At 40.6% G+C, this 25564-nt stretch overlaps 1 protein-coding gene, 2 long non-coding RNA genes and 1 pseudogene across 3 annotated transcripts; 2 read left to right on the top strand and 2 right to left on the bottom strand.

Moving 5' to 3' along the window:
* The first annotated feature begins 3424 nt into the window (after positions 1-3424).
* On the top strand, positions 3425-5829 carry LOC113315392 (annotated as a pseudogene).
* A 366-nt stretch (positions 5830-6195) lies between these two features.
* LOC113336509 lies at positions 6196-8494 on the bottom strand. The gene is made up of 5 exons (XR_003353888.1): positions 8245-8494; positions 8018-8142; positions 7242-7430; positions 7084-7151; positions 6196-6730 (listed from the first exon to the last, which is right to left on the bottom strand). It is a non-coding gene; the product is annotated as an uncharacterized LOC113336509 (long non-coding RNA).
* Positions 8495-8816: 322 nt separating this feature from the next.
* On the bottom strand, positions 8817-13144 carry LOC113315388. Its single transcript, XR_003342933.1, has 7 exons — positions 12931-13144; positions 12646-12715; positions 11368-11454; positions 10416-10527; positions 10029-10217; positions 9847-9940; positions 8817-9272 (listed from the first exon to the last, which is right to left on the bottom strand). It is a non-coding gene; the product is annotated as an uncharacterized LOC113315388 (long non-coding RNA).
* Positions 13145-13363: 219 nt separating this feature from the next.
* Positions 13364-15883, top strand: LOC113315382 (putative pentatricopeptide repeat-containing protein At3g01580). The gene has a single exon (XM_026563673.1). It carries the CDS (start codon positions 13417-13419, stop codon positions 15529-15531), a length of 2115 nt encoding a protein of 704 aa, XP_026419458.1. The 5' UTR covers positions 13364-13416; the 3' UTR covers positions 15532-15883.
* The last annotated feature ends 9681 nt before the right edge of the window (positions 15884-25564 follow it).

The following is a 25564-nucleotide window of genomic DNA, read 5'->3' as shown; positions in this document are numbered from 1 at the left end:
CAAATAAGTACAAAATTGAGCACTAACACTATATACAATTGAGCTATATTAGACACATAAATGCGTCTATCAGCTGTTCAAAGGTTTTTGGAGCAGGCTGATTGCGACGCAGGAACTGATTGTTGTGCATTTGATTAGATCCACGGTTCTGCTGATTGATGTTCCTTGGACCATTTCTTCTAGAGGATGCTGAGTTGGAAACAACAACATTGGCAATAGGTTACTGTATTAAAGGAAGTTGTTGCTCGAGCCGCATATCAAATGTGAGGAGATGAGAATAAAATGTATCCATGTCCATCTCTTCAATAGTGCTCAAGGAAGTTACAATTGGATCATAAGCTTGATTCAATCTATTGCTGATAGATTGTTTCATCTCATCAGCCGAAACAGTATACCCAGATGCTGAAAGCTGATCAAACAAATTTTTAGCTTCACTTAAAAAAGCTTTTAAAGATTTGTTACCTTTGTTCATTGAATGAAGTTGTTTCTTAAGGCTCATCTGGTGAGCTCTTATTTTTGGTGCAAAATGGCTTTCAAGTTTATTTCAAACTTGTTTTCCTGTATCCAAGCCTCTGACATGGCCAAGTACTTCTAGTGTCAATGTAGAAAATTGAGTCATCCTACAAGTAAAGAGTTTTGTGCTTCATAGTCTGTGAACAGAGGGTTTATAGCTTCTGATTCTGGAAGGGTTCTTGGAGGTTTTTCCTGAGTTCCATCAATGAAACCAGTAAGGCCATATCCTTTGAGGATAGGGGTGAATAGTATTTTCCAAAGGGAATAATTTGTTTCTGTGAGTTTTAAAATAACAAGATGATGTATCTAAATATTTCTGAGGTTATTGGTATTGGTTGCCATTGATTTTTTTTTATTTTTTATTTTTTGATTGGAAGCGTGTTTTGGATCGTTGACTGATATCAAGTTAGAACTTGATATTTGGGTAGAATATCTTCCACACGAAACTTGTGGAGATATAGTTCTTCTTTATATGAAGAGTTCAACAGTTTTGCTACAAAGTTGTTACAGATTTTGAATTATTGCTTAACAAACAAAGAACGAGTTTAATGCTAACTTAAAGACCGATCTGCAAGCCTATAGACTAGAGCTGTTACATTCCTCCACTGACTGACGCTGCTGAGAGTCTCTAGGAAGACTGGCAGTTGCCTTAAAAATTACCACGCGAGGAAAAAGGAAAATCATTATATATCCGCTATAAGATTTCTTTGGAAAATAAAGAAATCTGTGATAAGCAAGTGAAAGAGGATATCGTGGATCCGGTGTCGTCTACAATCCTTAGTCAGGAATCGGATATCATGGATTCATCCGACATCGTTTTCAATCCTTAGTCAAGAATCGGATCCTAGGGAGAACGTGCATTCTCTTTTGGAAAACTGGAAGATTACTCAAGCAGATTCTAATGCAGAGGTTCTAGATTTGTATTTCAATTATGTAAAAAGGAAACTAAAAATAGCGCCTCCAAGGATGATTTAGCTAAAGAATTAGAGTTGGCCGAAAAACTTAGTAAAAAACTGGCCGCTGAATACCTTAGGCACAAGTTGCATGTCTTCCTCCTCCAGCGGGAACGAAGCAGCGCAATTAGAGGATTTCTCGAGATAGAATGTTTTGTTTTGGAAATCATCAAGCAAGATGATTATGTCCCGAAAGATGTCCAGGACTGGGTATCTGGTATTAAAGCAAAGATAGGTTACAAGTGTAGCCTTCAGGCATTAGTTGATCAATTCAGTGCCAAGGAAGCAGAAGCTATTTCACATGTTATCACAGAACGGGGTGGCGTCGACTCGAAAGCCGAAGAAGGGGAAGGATGCAAAGGCAATTTGCAATTTCGTTAAGTATCAAGCAATGGACAATAATGGGAAAGAAAACTACTTGAAAAAACAGAGGGCCAAGCATAGGAGATTGGACGAAAAATTGGAGCAGGAGTGTGAGTTGTGGGAAATGGCTATGTCCATAAATAGAAAGTATTCTGGTCTATCGTACGCTCTAACGGCTCAAGCTTTGGTTTCTCTATTGAGGTACACCATTAAGGAGTTTGGAGGACAAGATGCAGTAGGAGTGTGAGCTGGGAAAAGGCTTTGCTAATTTATTAAGAAAATAAAGCAAAAATATGTGTTTCATTAAGAAAAGAAAAGAAATAAATTGAAGTTAATATCTGTGTCAGGGTCTGCTTAGTGGTGGTAGTGGCGGTGGACCATTTCCATTATGCATTGTGACAAATGTATACCCCTCCCACTAGTTGGGTAAAATGTAACAGTGATGGTGTCTTTAATGATTTATTTGGGAATAATGGTGCAGGCCATGTGATGAGAGATTTTTCAAGTACAACTCCCTTTTGTGTCTATAATTTTTGAAGTATACTCTGCTGAAAAAGCTGAAGCCAAAGTAATTTCGGCAGTCTTGAAGAAAGCCATGGAGTAAAAGCTTACTCACATCAACATTAAAAGTGATGCTAAGGATCTCATCAACCAATTTTCAACTGGCGTGTTTGATGGAGACTCTAGAATGGATGATATCTTTAAGGATGTTCAGTAGTTTTCTTCTAGTTTGGTTGCTTGTTTATTTACGTTTAAACCTCGTGTTTATAATTCTGTTTCTCAATGGGCTAAAACCGACGATTCCTCTATGTACTGGTCTGTTCCTCCAATTTGGCTCTTGCCAATTGTTAAGGAGAATCGTCATTAGCATTTCTGAAGGCCGTTGATTATTAAAAAGAAAAAAAAATCAATTGTTTGATAGATACTGGTAAAAATTAAGTAGGACACATTGTTCAAACCCTTTTTCCTTTTTTTTTGGTACAATAAAAATAAAAATAAAAATCTTTTTTTAAAGGAAAAAAACATTCCGTTGCCGGGATTTGAACCCGGGTATCTTGGGTGAGAGCCTCCTCACCACCTAGACTACAACGGATTTGATGTTTCCTTAAATTACTTGGGTGAGAGCCTCCCAAGTAGGACTCAGAAACTCAAAAATAAAAAATAAAAATTCTCCTTGTCTTCTTAATTAAGCACGATTAGGGAAAGGTTCGGTGATTAGGGTTCGTTCTCCGTCTTTCGTTTCATCGGGGGATGATTTAGGAAACACCTTGTTTTAGAGAAGACTAAACTGATTTCCTAAATCAGATTGCACCTCCTCAAGTATTTTAGGAATTTGATTTTTATGTTATATTAGGAGTTAGTTTTCTATTTCTAGGCAGATTCTAGATTATTCCTAGGCCTATAAATAGAGGTGATAACCCTTTGGTTATTATATCTAAGTCTGAATTGTGAGAGGTGTGAGAAGAATCACTAGTCCATTCTCTAGTTTTCAATAAGAAGTTAGTTTGCTTAATTCTTTGTGTTGTTATTTAAATTCTGCATAGTTTTTTGTTTTCTCCGTGAAGATCTTGAGCACAAGATTGCTAGGGTAAAAGATGGATCGTCAAGTGATTATGCTGGACCATGGATGGGGACTTATGCAGACTGGGACTACAAAGCTTATTAAGATTTTGGAAGGTCATCCGGAACCACTTCAACTCAGATAGTTACATGATGCTGTATACAACATGTTACAATATGTGTACACAGAAACCTCCCCATGACTATTCTGAGCAGCTTTATGAAAAATACAGAGAAGCAATGGAGAACTACATGACTGAAACGGTGTTGCCCTCTGAGAGAAAAGCATGACGAGTTTTTGCTGAGAGAACTCGAGAAGAGGTGGATAAATCATAAGATTATGGTCAGGTGGCTTTCACGTTTTTCTTCTACTTGGATCGTTACTACATTGTTGAAGATCACTTCCACCACTTAATGATGTTGGACTTCTTTGCTTCCGTAAACTGGTGTACGAGGAGATTGGGTTCGTGCTAGAGAAGCTGTTATCGCTCTGATTAATCAAGAGCGTGAAGGAGTGCAAATTGACCGAGCTTTGCTCAAGAATGTTCTAGCTATTTTTGTCGAAATTGGGATGGGAAATATGGAATGTTACCTGAACGACTTTGAAGCAGAGTTTCTATCTGATACAGCCGGTTATTATACCCGAAAGGCTTCTAACTGGATTCAACAAGATTCTTGTCCAGAATACATGATAAAGGCTGAAGAATGTTTGAAGAGAGAAAAGGACAGGGTTACTCACTATTTGCACTCTAGCACCGAGGAGAAGTTAATTGAGCAAGTACAAGAGCAACTATTGAGCAAGGTTTCCCAGCAACTTCTTGAGAAGGAGCACTCTGGGTGTTATGCACTGCTAAGAGAGGACAAGACTGAGGATCTTACAAGGATGTATAATCTCTTTTCTAAAATCCCTAAAGGCTTGGACCCTGTTTCCCTGATGTTTAAACAGCATGTTACTTCTGAGGGTATAGCCATGGTCAATCAGGCAGAAGAAGCGGCAAATAGCAGAAAGGAGAATCGAAGTGTATCATCGGGATCGCAAGAGCAGATGTTTATCAGGAAAGTAATCGACCTTCATGAAAAATACATGCTGTATGTGACAACCTGCTTTGCTGGCCACACTCTTTTCCACAAGGCACTCAAAGAGGCATTTGAAGTGTTTTGCAACAAGGTTATTGCTGGCAGCTCAAGTGCAGAGCTCTTGTCTAATTTCAGCGATAATATCCTTAAGAAGGGTGGTAGTGAAAAACTGGATGATGATGTCATTGAGGATACACTTGACAAGGTTGTGAAACTACTTGCTTACATTAGCGACAAAGATCTTTTTGCCGAGTTCTACAGGAAAAAGCTTGCTCGTCGTCTTCTGTTTGGAACGAGCGCTAATGATGATCATGAAAGGAGTATCTTGTCGAAACTGAAGCAGCAGTGTGGCGGTCAGTTTACCTCGAAAATGGAGGGCATGGTGACGGATTTGCAGCTAGCAAAAGATAACCAATCCGAATTCGAGGAGTTCCAGAAAATTAATGCTCATCCTGGGATTGACTTGACAGTTACAGTCCTTACCACAGGGTTCTGGCCATCATACAAATCATTAGATTTAAACTTGCCTGCGGAGATGGCCAAGTGTGTGGAAGTTTTCAAGGAGTTCTATCAGACAAAGACAAAACACAGGAAACTTACATGGCAATACTCACTGGGTACTTGCAACGTTGTTGGGAAATTTCAGAAGAAACCTATTGAACTTGTTGTGACAACTTATCAGGCTTCTCTGTTGTTGCTATTCAACTCGTCAGATAAGTTAACTTACTCAGAGATCTTGTCACAACTGAATTTGTCGGATGATGATGTTGTAAGGCTGCTTCATTCCCTTTCATGTGCAAAATACAAGATCCTTGCAAAGGAACCTAACACGAAGACAATCTCTCATAAGGACAGTTTTATGTTTAATGCCGAATTTACTGATAAAATGAGGAGGATCAAGGTCCCTTTGCCCCCTGTGGACGAAAAGAAGAAAGTGATTGAAGATGTTGACAAGGACAGACGATATGCCATTGATGCTTCCATTGTTAGGATTATGAAGAGTCGTAAAGTCCTGCCTTATCATCAACTCTTGTCAGAATGTGTTGAACAGCTAAGCAGAATGTTCAAGCCGGATTTTAAGATCATAAAGAAGAGGATTGAAGATTTGATTACCCGTGATTATCTGGAGAGAGACAAAGACAATCCCAATACCTTTAGATACCTTGCTTAACTTCGATTCCTCTTCTGCTAGAATCACAAGAACCGCTGCTGATGGCTGTTTCCCAGAGTTGCAAATCCTTTTTGTTTTTTGATACTTCCCTTGGCCTGGGATTGGTATGAAGGTGGGAAAATCTAGGCTTTTTTGGTTGACATTTGCTGCTTTTATTTTTTTAGGTCTTATGCACATTCTGCTGCTATTATATTTTGCTACAACCGAATCACTTCTCTCTTTTCTATTATAATGGAAGAAAAATATATTGCATTTTTCGCATTTGCACTTTTCAGTCAGACACTTCTAGTTTCTCATCTGCATTACAATCTAACCATTTTAAGAGTTGAAATTTTTACCCTGCGATAACGGTAAGTAACGCGGAAGTGGTAAGTAGCAATTTCAGAAGGTTACTGGTCAAAACTTGAAGGATCTTAAAGAGACTAGATGCCTTCAATCATGAAAGGTTCTGTTGAATTAAGATTTGACAGTCCTAACCTGTGCTATCTTTCGTAATTGGGTGTGTGTCACTAATCTGTTACTTGTGTTACCTATAGGAAATAAAACACACAGAAATGCTTGGATCCAAACTCTTAATTTCACTATTATCAACTGAAACAAAGAAGATAATCGAATTGGATTCATAATATTAAATACAACTTCTATATGCCAAGAAATTGTTTCTGCTTCAAATTTACGTTGAGCCTCTACATTATCTATCACACAATTTGTAAATCAGCAATGAGGTTTAGAGTGATTCCGGCACCAATTGACTTGCGCACATTGAATGACAATAATCCTTGATATGTAAAGCCAACTTAGTTTTCCTACAACAATAACGCCAGTTAACCGCTCTATGACAACTGTAGTAATGCCAGTTAATCATACTTTTTTGTTCTTTGAAAGGCTCACATCTTCCAAATTAATTGACGAAAAATCATTGCAGTCAGCGGCATAGTGCTCCTAAGGACCAATATGGATACTTGGAAACAGTAGTGTTATAAAAGGTTCTTGTTCGATTACCAACTAGTAGGTATATAAGATGTCTCATATGAACCAGACTCTTCTTTTTTGCTTTTGGATAGCTCAAAGCATCGTAATTTGGTTCATAAGTCTGCACAGAGGAAGAGAAAAGAACAAATCAGATTGCACTCTACTTGTAGTATATGAATTACGTTTTAGTTTGAATGGTTAACATTAAACATTTAGATTCAATAGGCAGCACTAGAATGCAAGTAGATGATGAAAGTTGCATAATATTTTTGCAGCTGTAAAACATGGTGCAGCCGTGCAGCACATCCGAAGTCTACTAGCATACAGTGTTCCTATTCTTAACAAGTTTTGTAACGTTTTGCTCAGAGATATATATCAACCATGATCAGTCAAATCCAAGACCAAATAATAAACTTAGAGTCTCTAATTGCATTCAAGTTGCAGGAATGAAGACCAGCATATGTATGTACATACCATTTTAGCCCTGCGTCGAGGTAACTTTTACCAACCCTTCTACTCTTGATATTGCGACCGGTAAGTACCTTACGAACACACAAGTCAGAAATAATTAGACATTAATGTAAAGAAGAAAATTACTAGACCCAACATGACAGAGATCTGAAGTTTCTTACCTGATGCTCTTCAATAGATCCTTCCGTTCCATGTCAGTGTACACGTCAGGTTTACTTGCAAGATGTTTTGAATTTGTATCGCGGGGTGTTTATTGATGTGATTCCCAATTACTTTTCTTGTTCCTAAGTATTCCACAGGGCAGTACACAAGGTATCCTTTTTATAACGTTCATCTATTGCGGAGAAATCCTGAAATATAGATAAAACAATAAACTTGTGTCATTCAGTAGTTATTCCATTATCACTTATCCAATAATTCCTACGGCTAATCACATCACTTGCCAATAACCGAAAGAAGGATAAAATTACACACTCTGGTCAGTAAGTTCACCCTATATCCTAATGGTCTGTCCAGTTGAACCGCCTCAATGGCATCAGAAGAACTAGCTACATACATGTAAGCTTATTGACCACTAGATCAGTACACTTATTTTTTTTAGGAGGTGACTCAAGGGGTCTAAACAAAATTCAATACTTGTAGGAATTGAGTGCACATATATGTACCAATACGGCAATTCCTGTCATTAAATCTAAAATCAAGCAAATAGATGCATACAGAAATCCAAAGTCATGTGCAATACACTTGCCCATCTATTTGTAACCAGAAAAAAAAAAGAATCTTAAGTTTGATAGATGACAGGTAACATTTTACATAAAGCACATCCCTTAAGTTCCAGTTCAACTGCATTATTGATGCCTTTCATTAAGGACAGCATTCCACATCATTAGACAAACCCAAAAGATATCTATATCTAGTAATCAATACAATGTCTCACCTTCTGAAATTGGCAACAGGATATATCATATTGTTAGCCTCAACCAAAGTAATAGCTAAAACTGCACCACCAAAATGCTCCCTGGGTTGTTTGCCTTTATCCGTCTACACAGATTAGGTAGTAACCTGAGTTCAAACAATTGCAAAAAAAGGAATCACATTAACAACTCACAAGGCAATTACTACAAAAATTTAACACCGATCATACATACTAGGTAATAGAGTCACCTGTAGCTATTTTCTCCCGGAAGGTCCCCAAGCAACCATGTAGCAACAGACGTCACATCTGCAACCTTACACAAACTTGATGGTTCTGATTGGTGGAAGGACGTTAACTTTTCTGATTCCAAACATTCCAATTATTCAGATCAGTACATATACCATTTTGTTTCTTCGTTTTCTTTTTGGTCTTCTGAGTAACAACCCAAACATCTTCCAGAAGAAAATAAAGAGAGCATGTTTGACATCAGATTTTAGATCTATCTTAAGGTGCATCTTTGAACTCTCTCAAACATTTCCCTTATATACCTAGGGTTAGGGCTGCAAGCCTTACTGTGGTTTTATACTTACAATCTACTCAGTGGATAAGGGCAGGATATATAAGTCCTGACTCGCTGTTCATATGGTGGATATGAAATTTGATGCAGAAGTTATGGAGTTGAAAATTGAATTGAACCAAGAAATGAGTTATTTTGAGTTTGAGAAATCATACACTGGTAAATGCCTTATATGAATAAGCTAAACCTTGTTATTTCTGCCATCTATGAAATCATACAATGGCAAAAATTGCAAGCTCAAATTAAACAAATATTTAAATTTAAACCTTCTTATTTCTGCCTTGTATGTACATAAATTTGACAAACTGGATTGAATAACCCATTGCCAGTTTAGCTCATTGGCATTAGTTGTTCTGTACATTGGCAACCAATTTCTGTAGCCCTTTCTTGTTCAGTTGTTTCGCAACATAAACTAAAATTTTAAGATCACTTGGCAAACAAGCATTTTGTAATCACTGCAATGCTGCAAGGAAAGAGTTTTCTTCGATACTAAAGAGTACAGAATTTCCATGATGAATTGTTGGGGAATCATTCCCCCGATAAAGTCATTGCAGATGTGCTTCTGGTATCCCTCTACCTGTGTCAAATCAATCTTTACACGTGGGCTTCTGTTATCCAATCTTCCATGTTATTGCAATTTTAGGTGGGTTCGTCAATGCACTCAAAATCACCAATGACATTCCCCCGATCAGCATCTCCCTGAAACATAAGAAATCAAAAAAATAATGACGTATGGCTTTTCGCCTTTCCACAAACCTTAAAGAACTCTCTTTGTATTCTTAATCTACAGTTCTATACAGCTTCCAACTCACATTTGAAAATCTAGTGCTTATTCAGACTGGTCAAATTCTTCTAATTACTTGTTTTTGAAAACTGAAACCCACCAACTCCAAAATAAGATTTAACGTATCACAAAATTTTATCTAGTCAAAATTTTATGTCAGGCGGTAACACAAAGCAGAGTTAACGACATACTGCTAACAACTCTGGGATATTTTCTTCATAAGATGAGCGCACTATCTATCAAAAGTGCCATATTAGGCTTGTATGCAGTAAATATATGTGCAGAAGTACTTTAGAGAACCCAGTTAGCACTATCCAATGTTTACTAGAATATGGTGTCCCCATTCTTAACAAGGTTTTGTAATGTTTTACACGGAGAGATATGAGAAATATTTCAACCATGAATACTTGAATCTAAGACAAGATAATAATATCTTTCAAGTTGCAGGAATGAGAAGTGACTAAAAGACCAACATATGCATGCACTTACCATTTCAGCTTTGCATCAAGGGATGTTTTTCCTACACACTGTGAGCTAGGATTTCCTGGTGGCTTCTACTCTGGATATTGCGACCAGAAAGTACCTTACAAATACACAAGTCAGAATTAATTAGACAAGAATGTCAAGAAGAAATTACTGGGTGAAAATGACAGAGCTCTGAATTTTTTTACCTGAAGCTTTTCAGTAGTTCAAAATTTCACTAGATCCTTCCACTCCCTGTCAGTTAACACATTGGGTTTATCTGCAAGACGTTTGTATCATGGGGTATACAGCTTTTCCATTTAGCAATTTTGTTAATAAATATTCCACAGGCAATACGCAAGATAGCTTTTTCATAACGTCCATAGTACGAAGAAATCCTGAAATAGATAAAACAACAAACTTGTCATTCAGCGAACAAGTCACACAAACGAATCATATGGAGCACAAAACAAGCAAACATAATCTATAGAGATGGTTATTCCTTGAAAATTTATCCAATAATTCCATGGTTAATTATATCACATGCCAATGATTGAAAGAAGGATAAAATTGCGGGTTCTGCCGAGTATTTTCACCTGATGTTTGGCTATCCTCCCAAGCTTGCTTATCCCAATGGTCTGCCCAGTTGAACCGTTAAGATTGTTTTAGCAACACCGCATTGGCATCAAAGAAGTGATGTGTTATCGTCTACAAGATAACAGCATCACTCATATAAGAAAGCTTACCGACCACCAGATCAATAAAACAAAATCTAATCTTACATCTTTTTAAGAGGTGAGGGATCTAAACAAACTTCAGTACTAGCAAATTGAGTGGACATATACCACCAAACATTCTAGATGGCACCTAAATAGTAATACATATCTATCATTCAATCTAAAATTAAGCAAATATATGCACATATTAACTCAAATAGTCATGCACCAAACTTGCTCATCTATTAGTAACAAACAGTAGTAAAAATATTAATTGAGCTTAATGCCAGGTAACTTTCTACATTAACTACCAACATCTTTTTTCTATCTTTTTAACCATAAAAATACACTGCTAACTGTAGAAATGTGGCTGATGAGAAGAGATATTTCTACATAATAATGTGACTAAGATAATAATGTTTATACAAAAGAAGAGTAGCATTAGCAATGTGTCCACCAAAATAGCAACTGGAATATGTAGTACTGATTCTTGTCATGCAGTTCAAAAAGCTATAAATCAAACATTTAGTTGTTGCAAATGCATAACAATGTGCAAAAGTACAAAATGTGAAATCCGGAACCTTGAAAGTGTTAGATCAAATTATGGGAAGAAGTAAGAGTCCCTGACAAAACTGATAGTTCCACTTCGTTTGTTGGGTGTACTTCTTCAACATCATTTTCATAAATAAATAGCTCAGTAAAGTATAGCACCACAATCTTATTTATTGAAATAAGCAAAAGCAAATAATGAAATGCACAAATTGAATCAGAATGAAAAAGTTATCCACATGCATTAAAAAATTGATACTGACAAAAACTCAGAACTACATACCATTTGGAGTCCTCAGTCAGTTTGCCATCAGACTCTCCTTAGGCATCCGAATATTTTGTAGCTTGCAACTTCACCGCCTTCGTTGAACTACATACCATTATCATTATTGCATCAGAAGGGTTAACAGAATTTCAACAAAAGGGGTTCAAATCAAATGTTTAGAATAGATTACTAGCGGAGCAATTCTCTTCGAAGATATTTACACCCAAAAATAATTAACTAAATCCAAATAGATTTCATGGTGGTAAGAAATGACAGTCACTAACAAAACTGAAAGTTCCACTTCATTTGTTGGGTGTACTTCATTTTCATAGAAGCAAATAACGAAATGTAAAAATTGACTCAGAATCAAACAGTTAGCAACATGCATTAACAGGGGTGTATTGGATTAGGATATAAATGGATAATTAACAATCCTAAAAACTCCTAGGTATTCAATTAGGATTTGTAATGAATCATTAAACATCCATGGTATTCAATTTGGATAGTTCCAGATTCCACAAATATCCTAGGTATTCAATTCATTTAAGATTTTTTAGGATATTTGAGGGCCAAGATATATATGGATTCTTATGGATATTTATAGGCAAAATATGTGTGTTATTATCTCATATCAATCTCAACTCACACCAGAAGAGTTTTACGAATTCTCATGGACGATTATTTTTTTTTATTTTTTATTACATCATGCTATGTTTTCCCACCGAGCCAATCACCAAGTGGTCTGGTGGTTGGCATGCTCCCTCCCACTGCGTAGGTAGAACCCTGTAATTGCCAAAATCCGCTCCAATTTAAGGAGTTTGGATGTAGTATGGGGACCACTAGTTTAGGGTGTCAAAAAAGAAAAATGTTTTCCCACCGCCACCGCCCACCACTACCGGCCAACACCACAACTATCACCACCAATGACAACCATCACTGACCACCGCCATCGACCACCGAAAACAACCAGCACAGTCACCACCAACCACCACATACACCACCCACCAACAACAACAACAACCATCACTGCCACCATCACCCACCACCTCAACTTATGTACGATTTTTTTTAAAGGGAAACATGATGCAATTTAATATAAATCTAAACTAATCCTTATTTATCTATTATAATCTAAAAATTATATATCTATAAGAATCTATACGATTCTCTAAGGAAACATTATAAATCCACTGGATTCAGGCAAACTATTATCTAATTTTATCCGTACAAATCTTGATCCAATACACCCCTGTAAAAATCAATACTCAAGAGTCAAAACCACTCAGAACTACTTACTAGTATCGGAATGTTCAAGCTGTTGACCATCATGGCACCTTGCAACTTCCCTAAAGCCCTTGCTCATCGACTGCATACCATTATCATTATTGCATAAGAACTAATACTCATTTCTTCTAACATACTTTAACTTTAAAAGGGCTAGACAGAACATCAACAAAAGGGTTTAAAAGCTGAAAAATTCTCTTCAAAGTTATTTATACCCAAAAAAACAATTAAAATGATGATATTAACATAAAAATAAAAATTGAAAGTAATAAGAAAACAATTGAAAATCTATGCTACCTCAGTAATGCTAAAGAGGCTAGAGCAGTCTTCACCAAACTGCTTTAATACCGACATGGTTAAAGCATAAAAGATAACAATCAGTTGAACTCAAATTAACTTTTCCGATTCCGCCCGTACCAACAGTCAACATCTATAAATTTTTCTTCCTTTTCTTTTTGGTTTTATGAATCTTCATCGACAACCCAAACAACTTCCTCCCAGCACCTTCTTCCATATCTCTATATTTCCAAATCTATCTCAACTCTCTATCTCTGTCTACCCCTTTTTGTTAGGGTTTGGAGCTTACCATGGATGAAGTTACCATATTACCCCTACACGATTTTTTTTATGTTAACCATATGGTGAGTGGATAAGGGCAGCCGATGTTTCAGCTGTTTGATAAGGCCAACCGATTTGGACGGTGTGGCCCTCCTAACGAGTCCCAGACAAATTGGACTGGCGGTTCAACTTGGAGAGTCTTTTACAGTAGACATTTTTTCTTACATGAAATCCAAGGAACTAATTAACCACTTATTTGAATCTTGTAAAAATGGGAGATCAGTATGTGAATTGCATTGTCTTACCTTAAAAACTGGTCTCATCACCAACAGTCTGTTTCTCACTAAGCTAAACACTCTGTATGCGAAACACTCTACTTTACAAAATGCACGTAAACTGTTTGACGAAACGTCGCATCCATCTGTTTACCTTTGGAATTCGTTGCTCAGAGGTTACTGCAGAGAGAAACAATGGAAAGAAACTATACGTCTCTTTAATCAAATGTTGTCTCAGAGTATTGGAGCAGGTGATAGGCCAGATAAGTTTACAGTACCAATTGCTATTAAGGCTTGTGCTGGTTTATGGGATCTTAAAACTGGGAAAGTAATTCATGGGTTGGTTAAGAAGAATGATAAGATGAAGTCGGATATGTTTGTGGGTTCAGCATTGATTGAGCTGTATGCTAAATGTGGAGAAATGGAGGATGCTTTTAGAGTTTTTGAGGAGTTTCCTGAACCAGATGTTGTTTTATGGACATCGATGGTTACTGGGTATCAGAAGAATGGAAATGCCAAAGAAGCGTTGAGTTTCTTTTCCCAGATGGTGATTAATGAAGGCCTTACTCCTGATCGAGTGACCCTTGTCAGCGTTATTTCTTCTTGTGCACAATCGACGAATCTTTTGGCTGGAAAGTCTGTTCATGGTTTAACTATTACAATGGGGTTTGAGAATGACCTATCACTGGGTAATTCTTTGCTGAACTTATATGCAAAGACAGGTTCCATCAGAAGCGCGAGGAACTTGTTCGCGAAGATGCACGAGAAGGATGTGATTTCCTGGAGCTCTATGATTTTGTGTTACGTTCAGAATGAGGAGCCTGATGCAGCGTTGGATCTTTTTGAGGAGATGGTTAAGAAAAAGTATGAACCAAATTCGGTTACATTAGTTAGTGTATTACAAGCATGTGCAGCAGCTTCTAATGTAGATGTAGGTAGGAGAATCCATGAGTTAACTAAGCAAAAAGGGCTTGAATTAGATGTATCAGTCTCTACTTCTCTGCTAGACATGTACATGAAGTGTTCTTGCTTAAATGAGGCAGTTGATATTTTCAAAAGAATGCCCTACAAGGATGTTGTCTGCTGGGCTGCTTATATCAGCGGGTTTGCTCAAAATGGATTAGCACATGAGTCATTGGGTATATTTCGTAATATGTTATCTGATGGAACTAGGCCTGATGCAGTTACAATGGTGAAAGTCCTAATGGCCTGTGCAGAACTAGGTGTTCTTCAACAAGCTCTCTGCCTCCATGGTTACCTGGTTAGTAGTGGTCTTGATGACAAGGTTTTTGTTGGTGCTGCACTGATAGATTCGTATTCAAAATGTGGTAGCTTGGATAACTCGATCAGAGTTTTTGATGCTCTGAGTGAGAAGGATGTTGTCGTTTGGAGTTCGATGATTGCAGGCTATGGGATGAACGGTTTTGGTAGGGAAGCAGTCAGGATGTTCAATCTGATGACTGAATGCCCAGGGATTTTACCAAACCATGTCACATTTCTCTCAGTTTTATCTGCGTGTAGTCATACAGGATTTGTGGAACAAGGTATTAAGATCTTTGATGAGATGGTTCACAAATACAAAATTGAGCCTAATTCAGAGCATCAGAGTGTAATGGTTGACCTGCTTGGCCGCAGAGGTAAATTAAACAAAGCCATGGAGTTCATTGAGAAGATGAAAGTTAAATGTGAACCCCATGTTTGGGGTGCATTGCTTGGTGCTTGTAGAATTCACCAAAATGTTGAGATGGCAGAGAGAGTGTCTAAGAAGCTATTACGACAAGACCCAAACCATGCTGGGTATTATGTATTGTTATCTAACATATATGCTGTGGACAAGAAATGGGACAGTGTTGCAAGAATTAGAAATTTGGTGAAGGAGAAGGGACTAACCAGGATACCTGGACAAAGTTGGGTCCAGGTTAAAGACAGGGTCTATACTTTTACAGCTGCTGATACTTCACGCCCAGAGTCCGAGTATGTGTATCAGTTGCTGAGAGAAATTGAGGTGAAAATGAAAGAGGAAGATCAAATTTCTGATACTGATTTCATACTGCATGGAGTGTAGTTCAGATGAACATTTTACATGTAAATCGGTAAAGAAACGAGAAAGAGCTTTATGCTCAAGAAAAAATGACTATAAAGTAGAGTTTTATGATGAAATGTGTCAGAGGCAAAATACTATTTATCCACTTATCTCATCCTGAATCTGTTGCTCTGTTTATGTCCAGGGGCAGGGGGAGGGATCTCCAAAAGGGTAAGATTTCATTACTATTAACTTCAGTTTTTAGTGTTTTCCTCTTTATGAATTGAAATTTCAGAAAGAAAAAAAAAATAGTATCCTCTCCAACTTTTTCATGTTGTGTACACGTATATCTCACTATCAGACACGTGTATATAAAGAGGTACGTGGAAAGCATGCAGGCCAAAAACATCAAAACATGATGGGTCACGAAACACCAAATAAACCCCGAGGAGTTACTTTATCTCATCCCCAAAAGAGAAGCCAAGATCAACGGTGGAGAGAAAGTTAGCTGACACGGACTGACAGGGGCAGAAGACACTTGTCTGACACGAGCAGACCCCTCAACTACCCACATTAAACACTCCGAGCAGTGTACGTGTCGACCAACCTGTGGAACGAGCGAGGATGCCTCTGCGGGATCAAGGGGGAAACGCAGACCTCCGCGCGATGGACGCAAGGACACAAGAAGATAAGGTTCCAACGGTCTTCAGAGATGGGTCCCACGTTCTAACCTTATAAATACCCAATCTCCACCAAGAGGAAGGGGGATCGAAAACATCAGGAAGGGAAGGAGAGAGAGAGAGAGAGAGAGAGAAATAGCAAAGGTAAGTTAATCCCTGAGAGGAGAGAAACATGTAAACCCCAAAAATCATTCAACTATTTGTGTAACCGTGAAGAACATAGTAGAACAACAAATCCCGTGGATGTAGGCCTTAGTGCTGAACCACGTAAACCTTGGTCTTATTTACATTTCAGCACTTTACATTCATTTAGCTCCGCACGTGTTTGCTTATATGTTTTGTTTTCCTTAATACTTATATCCCATGCACAAACGCCACGCATGGAGTGGTTGGAGGAGGCCATGATAAACCCGAAGGTTTTGAGCCAATGAATCAACACCAGGGTACCATCATCATAATCTCCTTAGATGTTAAAGATTGATTGTGAGCGTTCGGACACGCACGTGGTTCGTGTGCTCACAATCAATCTTTAACATCTAAGGAGATTATGATGATGGTACCCTGGTGTTGATTCATTGGCTCTGATTTCATTTTAATTTGGCATATGATTGCTCTGATTTTATCAGCTCGGACCGTATAGATCATTCGTCAACTGTATTATGTTCAAAAACCCACCTTTGGTCTTCGATAAGAGTTATTGTTCTAAGCGGGTTATTGTTCTAATCCATCGGATTTACAATTTTCGTAGTTTTTATACTAAGGATCGCTTTTAATAAAACTCTAACCCGTAGTTTATAGCCTGCGGGTATTAATTCCCTCTTGAAAAATTGTATTTCGCCAACTAACCCGCTTCACGCGGATATTCCCGTTTCTGTTGTTTGAAATAACTTATGCAGAGAGAACGTGTTGTGAGTAAAGAAGGCAAGTTTACGCGAGATTTCAGTATCAGCAAAAGGGCACGTGATGGAAAAGACGCAGGAAGCAGGAAAATCCAAAGCTTTGTCAAAAGAAACGCCCAGGACAACCCCGATCATCACCCGAAGCAAGAAGAAAAGAGATAAAGCTAAAGTGACCAATCGAAGGCAAGATACTGCAGAAATCACTTCACCCATGAACGCTAATTCAGTTGCAGCGGCGGCTCTCAGAGCAGCAACGATAAAGTACGGGGAGGCTGCGGTAGTTCCGAAGGCTGCGGAGGCTAGCAATACCTTCGCCATGAGTCAACTTAATCAACCAAGAGAAAGGGTGGATGAATCCAGAACATTCCAACCCGCGCACCTGCTAACCTTTGGAATGCCGCTAACAAATAATCAGAATCAAACCATATCGGCGGCTCTGGCACCGCAGAGGGGCGCTCACTCAATTTGGAAACACCAGCAACCGAAGCTGAACCCCTGACACCTTTAGTACAGACCATGGAGGAGGGCGGCACCACGGCTGTAGCGGCACGCGCTGGGACTCCCAATCAGGGGTCCAACCAATCACACCGACTAATGGCTGAGCTTGAGGAACTGAGGAAGAACCAGCAGGTTTACGCAGAAGCTGTAGCTCTGTTGGCCAGAGAAAATCAAGATTTAAAGGAGCGGATTGCTCTAAGCATGAAGACCAGCCAACAACTTGATGAAGCAAGCTCCAAAGCACCAGAGCCAAACCAAGACTGTAGAGTCGTCCTAGCGGCTAATGAAGACGTGACAAGGAGACGTAGCGTATCCGACCCGGATTATGACGATGGAGAGTCAAACGGTGATGAGCTGAAGAATTTAGAGCACCAACGCGCAATGGAGGAACTACGAGATGAGTTGATGGCAGAGATCAGGCAATTAAAAAATAAACAAGGTGGGGGAAGGTTAGAGGAGGTCATTAGAGAAGCTAACTCCACGCCCCTAACGCATCGCTTGGCCAACACCCATATTCCACTGAAATGCCCTGTCCCGACGTTCGAATGCTATGATGGATCCAGCGACCCTGCTGCACATGTTCGGTACTACAACCGTGTCTTAGCTAAGGTCGGGACAGGGCATACTCTGTAGATACTTCCCGTCAAGCTTGAAGGGATCGGCGTTATCATGGTTTGATAATCTGCCACCAAACTCCATCCACTTATATGACCAACTCGCAGAGAAATTCTTAAGAACATACATGTACAACAAGACTGTAAACACCGGGATGGATAAGCTCTTTTCACTAGCAATTGGCTACAAGGAAACCACGAGGGAGTACACAAACAGATGGCATAAGATCTGCCAAGCCATAGGGAGCGTGGACCCAGTGGTAAGCATCAACTGCTATAAATGGGGCTTAGACCGAATGAGTCCCCTAATTGTTGAAATTCACGGGAGCGTGCCCAAGACAGAAGGAGATCTCCGAATAATTATCGAGAAGCACGCTCGACTTGAAGAAATTCAACGGGAAAACCCGAGGGCATATCCGCAGAGGTCTCACCGCACCAATTCAGCGGAACAAACCAATGGGGCCAAAAGGGGTTGCTCAGATGAGAGACCTCACGAAGATAGGAAGGAACGGAGGGATGAACGAAGTACAGGCGACCGAAAATTCGAAGATCAAGTTTACACGAAACTCAACGCTAGCTATGCTCGTATCCTACGAGAAATCAAAGGGAGGGAAAACTTAGAGTGGCCATGGTCTAAGGGAAATCATCCCCCGAGATCCGAGAAGTCTAAAGATTACTGTGAGTATCACTGTTTCAACGGACACCAGACCGAAAAATGCAAGAACCTTAAAATAATGATCCAAAAATTAATTGATGCGGGAGAGCTCAAACATTACATACGAAAGGAGGTTACCGAGGACAGATCCAAACGAACCAAACTAGTCCAACTTCCGGAAGAAAACCGAACAATCAACACCATCTCGTGTTCCGAAGCCACAGGACCCTCACTCACAGCGCAGATTGGAAAAAGGTTATGGAAGCAATTCGAAGACCGTTGCGAGTTATATAAGGTCGATGGGATAGCGGTGGACGAACACGAAGAATGGATGGAATCTCCTATCATCTTCGAGGCCGAGGATATCGAAGAAGATATGGAAGACCATAACGATCCCTTGGTCCTAACATTACCAGTAGCTGGATGTAACCTCAAAAAGATCCTCATATACGGGGGAAGCTCTGTAAATGTCCTATTCTATGATGCATTCAAACGGATGAAGCTCCAGGATGAACAGTTGATGACCTCTTATCACACCATCTACGGATTCAATGGAGCAGCCACGAAGCCCTTGGGAGACATCGTGTTACAGGTCAACGCAGGGCCCATGAAACTGGATACCCAATTCAGTGTGGTGGACACCCCTTCCCCCTACAACGCCATTATTGGACGACAATGGGTACACAAGCTCAAAGGAGTTGCGGCAACATACCACCAATACCTCAGATTTCCAACACCTGAGGGAATAATGGAGATCAAGGGAGATCGAATCGCTACGCGAGAATGCCAGGCCACTCAGGATCATATCAACAATGAGCAAGAAGAGCAGCGAAAAATCCGAAGAGTAAGAAATCAAGAAACCGCGAAATAGAAAGCCGTAGACCTATTCCTTAAGGAAACTACAGGAAAAGGCTTGACGAAAGATCGTAATGTCCAAGGCTCGGAAACAAGTACCTCAACAACCAGCGAAGAGCAGAAACACGCTAAATAGCAATTAAAGAGCGCCCCAGTTCTCGGAAACCCGAATCCTGTGTTCACGCCAGTAGAACCCATAAAGGAAATCAACATAGGAACGGAAGAAGACCCGAAGATGGTCAAAATTGGGACCATCATGAACGAAGGAAGAGAACATTCCTTAACCAAATTACTTAAGGAATATGCGGATGTGTTCTCCTGGAAGTTAGGAGATATGCCGGGGATTGACCCAAAAGTAATCCAACATGAACTACGCATCAAACCGGGCACACCCCCGTTCAGGCAGAAAATACGAAAAGTGGCTCCAGAATATCATGAGGCGGTAGAAACAGAACTTCGGAAGCTACTAGATGCAGGATTTATCAAGGAAGTCAAATACCCTACCTGGATCTCCAACATGGTCATTGTTCCTAAGAAAAATGGAGGGGTTAGAATATGCATCGACTTTACTAATCTCAACAAGGCATGTCCAAAGGACAGCTATCCCCTGCCGAGCATAGATCAACTGGTTGAAGCAGTTGAAGGGTACGAAGAGCTGTCATTCATGGACGGATATTCTGGTTACAACCAAGTAGCCCTGGCAGAAGAAGATCAGCCACACACAGCGTTCTATACCCCACATGGCCTTTATTGCTATACCAGAATGCCTTTCGGGCTCCGAAACGCAGGGGCAACATACCAAAGGATGGTCAATGCTATCTTCAAGCCATGGATTGGAGGAACCCTAGAAGTCTACGTGGACGACATGCTCGTCAAAAGCAAGCTGCGTAAAAATCACCACCAGGACCTGAGGAATATCTTCGAAGCAATGAGACAGCATCACATGAAAGTGAATCCGGAGAAATGTACATTCGGTGTCACCTCGGGGAAGTTCCTCGGGTATCTGGTGACGAAAAGGGGCATCGAGGTAGACCCAGCTAAGATTCAAGCCATAGTAGAGATGCCGTCACCAAAGAATCTGAAGGAAGTGCAGAAGCTCAATGGGTCCATAGCAGCGTTGGGCAGATTTATTGCACGGTCCTCGGACAAATGCAAACATTTCTTCAATATTCTTAAAAAAGGGAGCAGGTTCGAATGGACCGCTGAATGCGAGGAAGCATTCCAAAAAATCAAAGAACATCTAGCTTCAATCCCAATCCTGCAGAAACCAGACCCTGATGAAGTTTTGGCACTGTACATAGCAGCAACAGAGGACGCAGTCAGCGCGGTATTAGTCAAGACCAATACAAAGGTAGAACAGCCTATCTATTACGTCAGCAAGACACTCAATTCCGCGGAAAGAAATTATACTAAGATTGAACAACTCATCCTCGCACTGGTATGGGCTACCCAAAAACTGAGAACCTACTTCCTAACTCACCTTGTCAGGGTACCATGCAAAGCACCATTGGAAGCAGTCCTCAAAAGCACGGGAAAAGTGGGCCGAATAGACAAATGGAACACCCATCTGGACCAATTCAACATCATTCATGAAATTCAACATTCTCAGAAGTCCCAAGTGCTGGCAGATTTCTTAGCAGACCTCCCCCTAGACAACGACGAAGAGATTAAGGGAATACCAGAAGCCGAGGAAGAAATCAAGGATCCAATGGATATCCTCGAACCTGCGAGTCATAGACAATGGGAAGTCTTTGTCGACGGATCTAAAAATAAGGAAGGAGCAGGAATAGGTATTGTCATTATCACCCCAACTGGAGAAAGGATTATACAGGCACTTAGATTGGAATTCAAAGAGCATACCAATAACATTGTTGAATACGAAGCTGTCGTACATGCCCTACGTATAATAATAGAGATGGGGGTAACCGATGTAAGGCTGACAAGTGATTCGCAGCTTGTCATACGGCAAATTGGGCTCGAGTATAATGTGTACGATGACACTCTTTCAGCTTACATGGTCTTGGTCCAAACATTGGCATCACAAATCCCGAACATTAAGTTCCGGCACTTATGCAGAAGGGACCTCAGGCACGCGGATGCCCTAGCATATATATCATCCATGCTAAGGGATAAAAATGCCGAAGGTATTAAAATAGCGAGGGTATACGAGCCTTCGATTGCATCTCAATTCTCCTTCGCTACCAATCAAGATGTGATGGAAGAAAATATCGAAGACCAGGTAGGAGAAGACATCCATAATGACTTTGATGAAGAAGACATCCTGTCAAGAGCAAATCAAGACGAAGACTTCAGCAACGAAGATGACTGGAGGGTGACAATACAGGCCTTTCTCGAAAAAGGAAGCTTACCTGCGGATCGGAAACTAGCTAGGAAGATGCTATCCAAAGTGGGAAGATATGATCTTCGGGAGGGGGTCCTGTATAGAAAATCCTTCCTTGGACCATTACTACGCTGCTTGTCCCGGAAAGAGGGGCATCGAATTCTAAATGATATCCACTATGGTGACGCGGGGAATCATAGCGGCATGAGATCACTGGCTGACAAGGCAAAAACGCAAGGATATTACTGGACGACCATGATACAAGATGCTGCGAGGATGTCCCGACGATGTGAAGAATGTCAGCGCTTCGCGAAAAAAATCCACGCGCCGGCAACAATGTTAAACTCTGTCGATAGCCCGTGGCCATTTGCAAAATGGGGCGTAGACATCGTCGGGCCTTTCATCGAAGGATCAGGGAAGAGACGATTTTTGATAGTAGCCACGGACTACTTCAGTAAATGGGTGGAGGCTAAGGCCTTGGCCAGGATCAGAGACGCGGATGTGTTCACTTTCATATTCCAGAACATCATTTGCAGATTTGGTATACCTGCGGAAATTGTATCTGATAACGGTAAGCAATTACAGGGAAAAAATATAGACATGCTCTTTGACACCTTCAAAATAAGAAAGAACAAGTCCACCCCCTTATACCCTCAAAGCAACGGACAAGCGGAAGCTACCAACAAGACCCTCGCCCTTATACTCAAAAAACAATTAGACGAGCATAAGGGAAGATGGTGCGAACAACTGCACAATGTGTTATGGGCATATAGGACAACACGAAGATCCGCTACCGGGGAATCCCCGTTTCTTCTAACTTATGGAGCTGAAGCAGTCATACCTACGGAAATCCTCATGCCAACCACGAAGACCGAAGCTTGGGAGAAAAACCTCACAACAGATATGATGTTAGAAAGGTTGGACGACTTGGAAGGAAGAAGGGAAGTAGCATTGCAAAAGATGGAAAATTATCAACGAAGACTAGCAAGGGAGTACAAAAAAAAGGTAAAGCTACGGAATTTTGTAGAGGGACAGTATGTGTTGAGAACAATCCCACGGTATCAGCAAGAAAAGAAATGGGGAAAGTTAGCACCTACATGGGGAGGACCTTTTATGATCCACGACATTGCGGGTAACGGTTCCTACTACCTTCGTAATCTAAAAGGCGAGGTCCTCCGGCATCCTTGGAATGCTAAATGGCTCAAACCATACTTCCCATAGAAGCAACGCAGATTTGAATCTGCTTGGAGTGTACCAGAAGAAGAAGAGAGCCTGACCGCTCCACATGTTTCTATCTCTGGAAGAGGAATTGCAGACCTCAACTTATCAATCAAACAAGCTTTCAAATTATCAAGTCAGTGGAATCTACCTACAATATTGGGGAAAGTAGTTAATCTACAATCTCTCAGGGCTCCCCCATCAGTGTCCATAAGTGTAGGACCAGGGGGAAGGCACCCAGCAGAAAGAGATACCCAACCAATCTTAAGGCAACGGGTCGACGGAATGGGTGTGTAAATATTTTAATCCCATATCCTAGAACGTTTCCCCGGCCCCCACCGTCTGGGAATCCTCTGGCCCAGGATTCGCCAGCGGGGTGACAGGTCTCAAGACGATCACGAAGGTACCTTCCTTCAGTATCGCACTCAAAAACACTTAAAAACTTTTGTTTTGATTTTTCACAAATACTTAAAATAAAAACAAAACAACATTGTAGGTATATCAAGAAGAGGATTCATTTCATAAAGGGTGATTACAAGAAGTGAAAGGCCAAAGTCAAGGATACACAATCAAAAAATATTCCTTTTACAGGATCATCAGCAAAAAATATCCTTGTTACATGATTACAAAAAGTATAATGATGCCGCGGATCCTACAAAACGCTGCGATCTCTACCTAAGTGGCGGCCTCATCGGCAGGATTATTCCGAAGACATGATGGGACGCTCCCACCAGAAGAAGGGCCCGAGGAGCTGGGCAAGGCAGAAGGAACGGGACGACGAGGATAGTTCTTCACGAGACCATGTTCATTCCTTAGGCCAAGTTCTATCCTCTCCAACATCTTGTTCGTCTCCTCAGCCAATTGACAACGAGCCCTGTGTTTAATAACTGTTGTCCGCTGTTGGGCTTGGGATAATAACGAAGATAGCCGATTCACTTCTCCAGAAGCAGCACCAACGGCCTCCTCGCGGGTTGCTGCTAAATTCTTGAAGTGATTGGTCTGTTCTTCCTGCTGCGCTAAGGACGATTGAGCCTTTTCAAGTTTTTCATTTGTGACGCGAAGGCGTCCCTCGAGCTCTGAAAAAGACAACACCACGGAGTTAGCGCAGAAAAAAGACAAGGTCACACTCGATGAAATGGGATTATACCTTCGACACAAGCCGAAGCCTCTTCATACTCATTAACAACCGCATATCGCGCTTCATCAAGATGATCATATTCCGCGGATAATTTCTTATAGTCTAGTTGAAGGTTGGTGAGAGTAAATTGACAGGCATCTAATTCTACCTGCTTCATCGAGTCCATATGACGAAGGTGGTCGACCTCTTTATTTATCTCTGAGACCCCTTTGCTGAGTCTGTACATGCACACTTCGAGATTCCTCTCAGACTCAGCATGACGAGCTACGTCGGAACGAGACGCAGAAAGAGCATTGCTGAGAGCGTAGACTTCAGCACGAGCATCATGTCTTTCTCTGGCAAGACAGAGCATATTATCCTGGACCCCTGAAAGAGGAATGGATCGAGCCGTCTGTAATTCTTCTTCCAACCGCTGAATCCTAGATTCCAACAAGGAAGTGCGCTCACGGGCTTCCCGCAGACTATCACGGGTCCACAGCAGTGTGCCATTAAATAAAGCACGATCATGGTTATACAGATTTTTCATGTCGACCATCTGAACATGCCGCGCGCGCCATACCTCAGCCCGAGCATCCCATTTCTTAGCTTCACTCTTAATTTTCTCAACCAAATCTCTAATACGAGATTTTTGCCGAACTCTTTCGTTTCGAAGCCATATCAGCTCGGGGACGCCACCCACTGGAGATAGGGTGGGGAGACTCAGACAGAACAACTAAGAGATAAAAGAATGACGACATACGGCGAGGGAAAAGAACCAAACCTGTGAAAGTGGAAACTTGGCTACGAGTTTGCTCTAACTCCGCGCGCACTGCAACAAGTTCTGACCGAAGATCAGCCTCTGCTTCACCCAGCTTTTCTTTCTCCTTAAGGCTTTTCTTCAGCTCTTCAATTTCCACCTCAGCCGCAGATAATTCCTTTTCTCGATGACGAAGCTTAGCCTCGAGCTTCAGAGATTTCGCTTTGAAGAACTGATACAGCACGTGGTTACAATGCTCGCTCCTCATCATCTACACATCAAGATGACAAAAAATTATTTCACCGAAGCGTCTGATCGTCATGTAGAAGTGTGTACGAAAATTTACCTCAAGCACACACTGCTGCGGAAAGCCATATTGATACCCGTCGGCGATAGCCATCATATCGGCAACGGAAGTAGGAGACTCCGTCACGAGGGTAG

Source organism: Papaver somniferum, chromosome 1, assembly GCF_003573695.1.
Source record: "Papaver somniferum cultivar HN1 chromosome 1, ASM357369v1, whole genome shotgun sequence".
Classification (NCBI taxonomy): Eukaryota; Viridiplantae; Streptophyta; class Magnoliopsida; order Ranunculales; family Papaveraceae; genus Papaver; species Papaver somniferum.
This window is presented reverse-complemented; position numbering and strand designations above follow the sequence as displayed.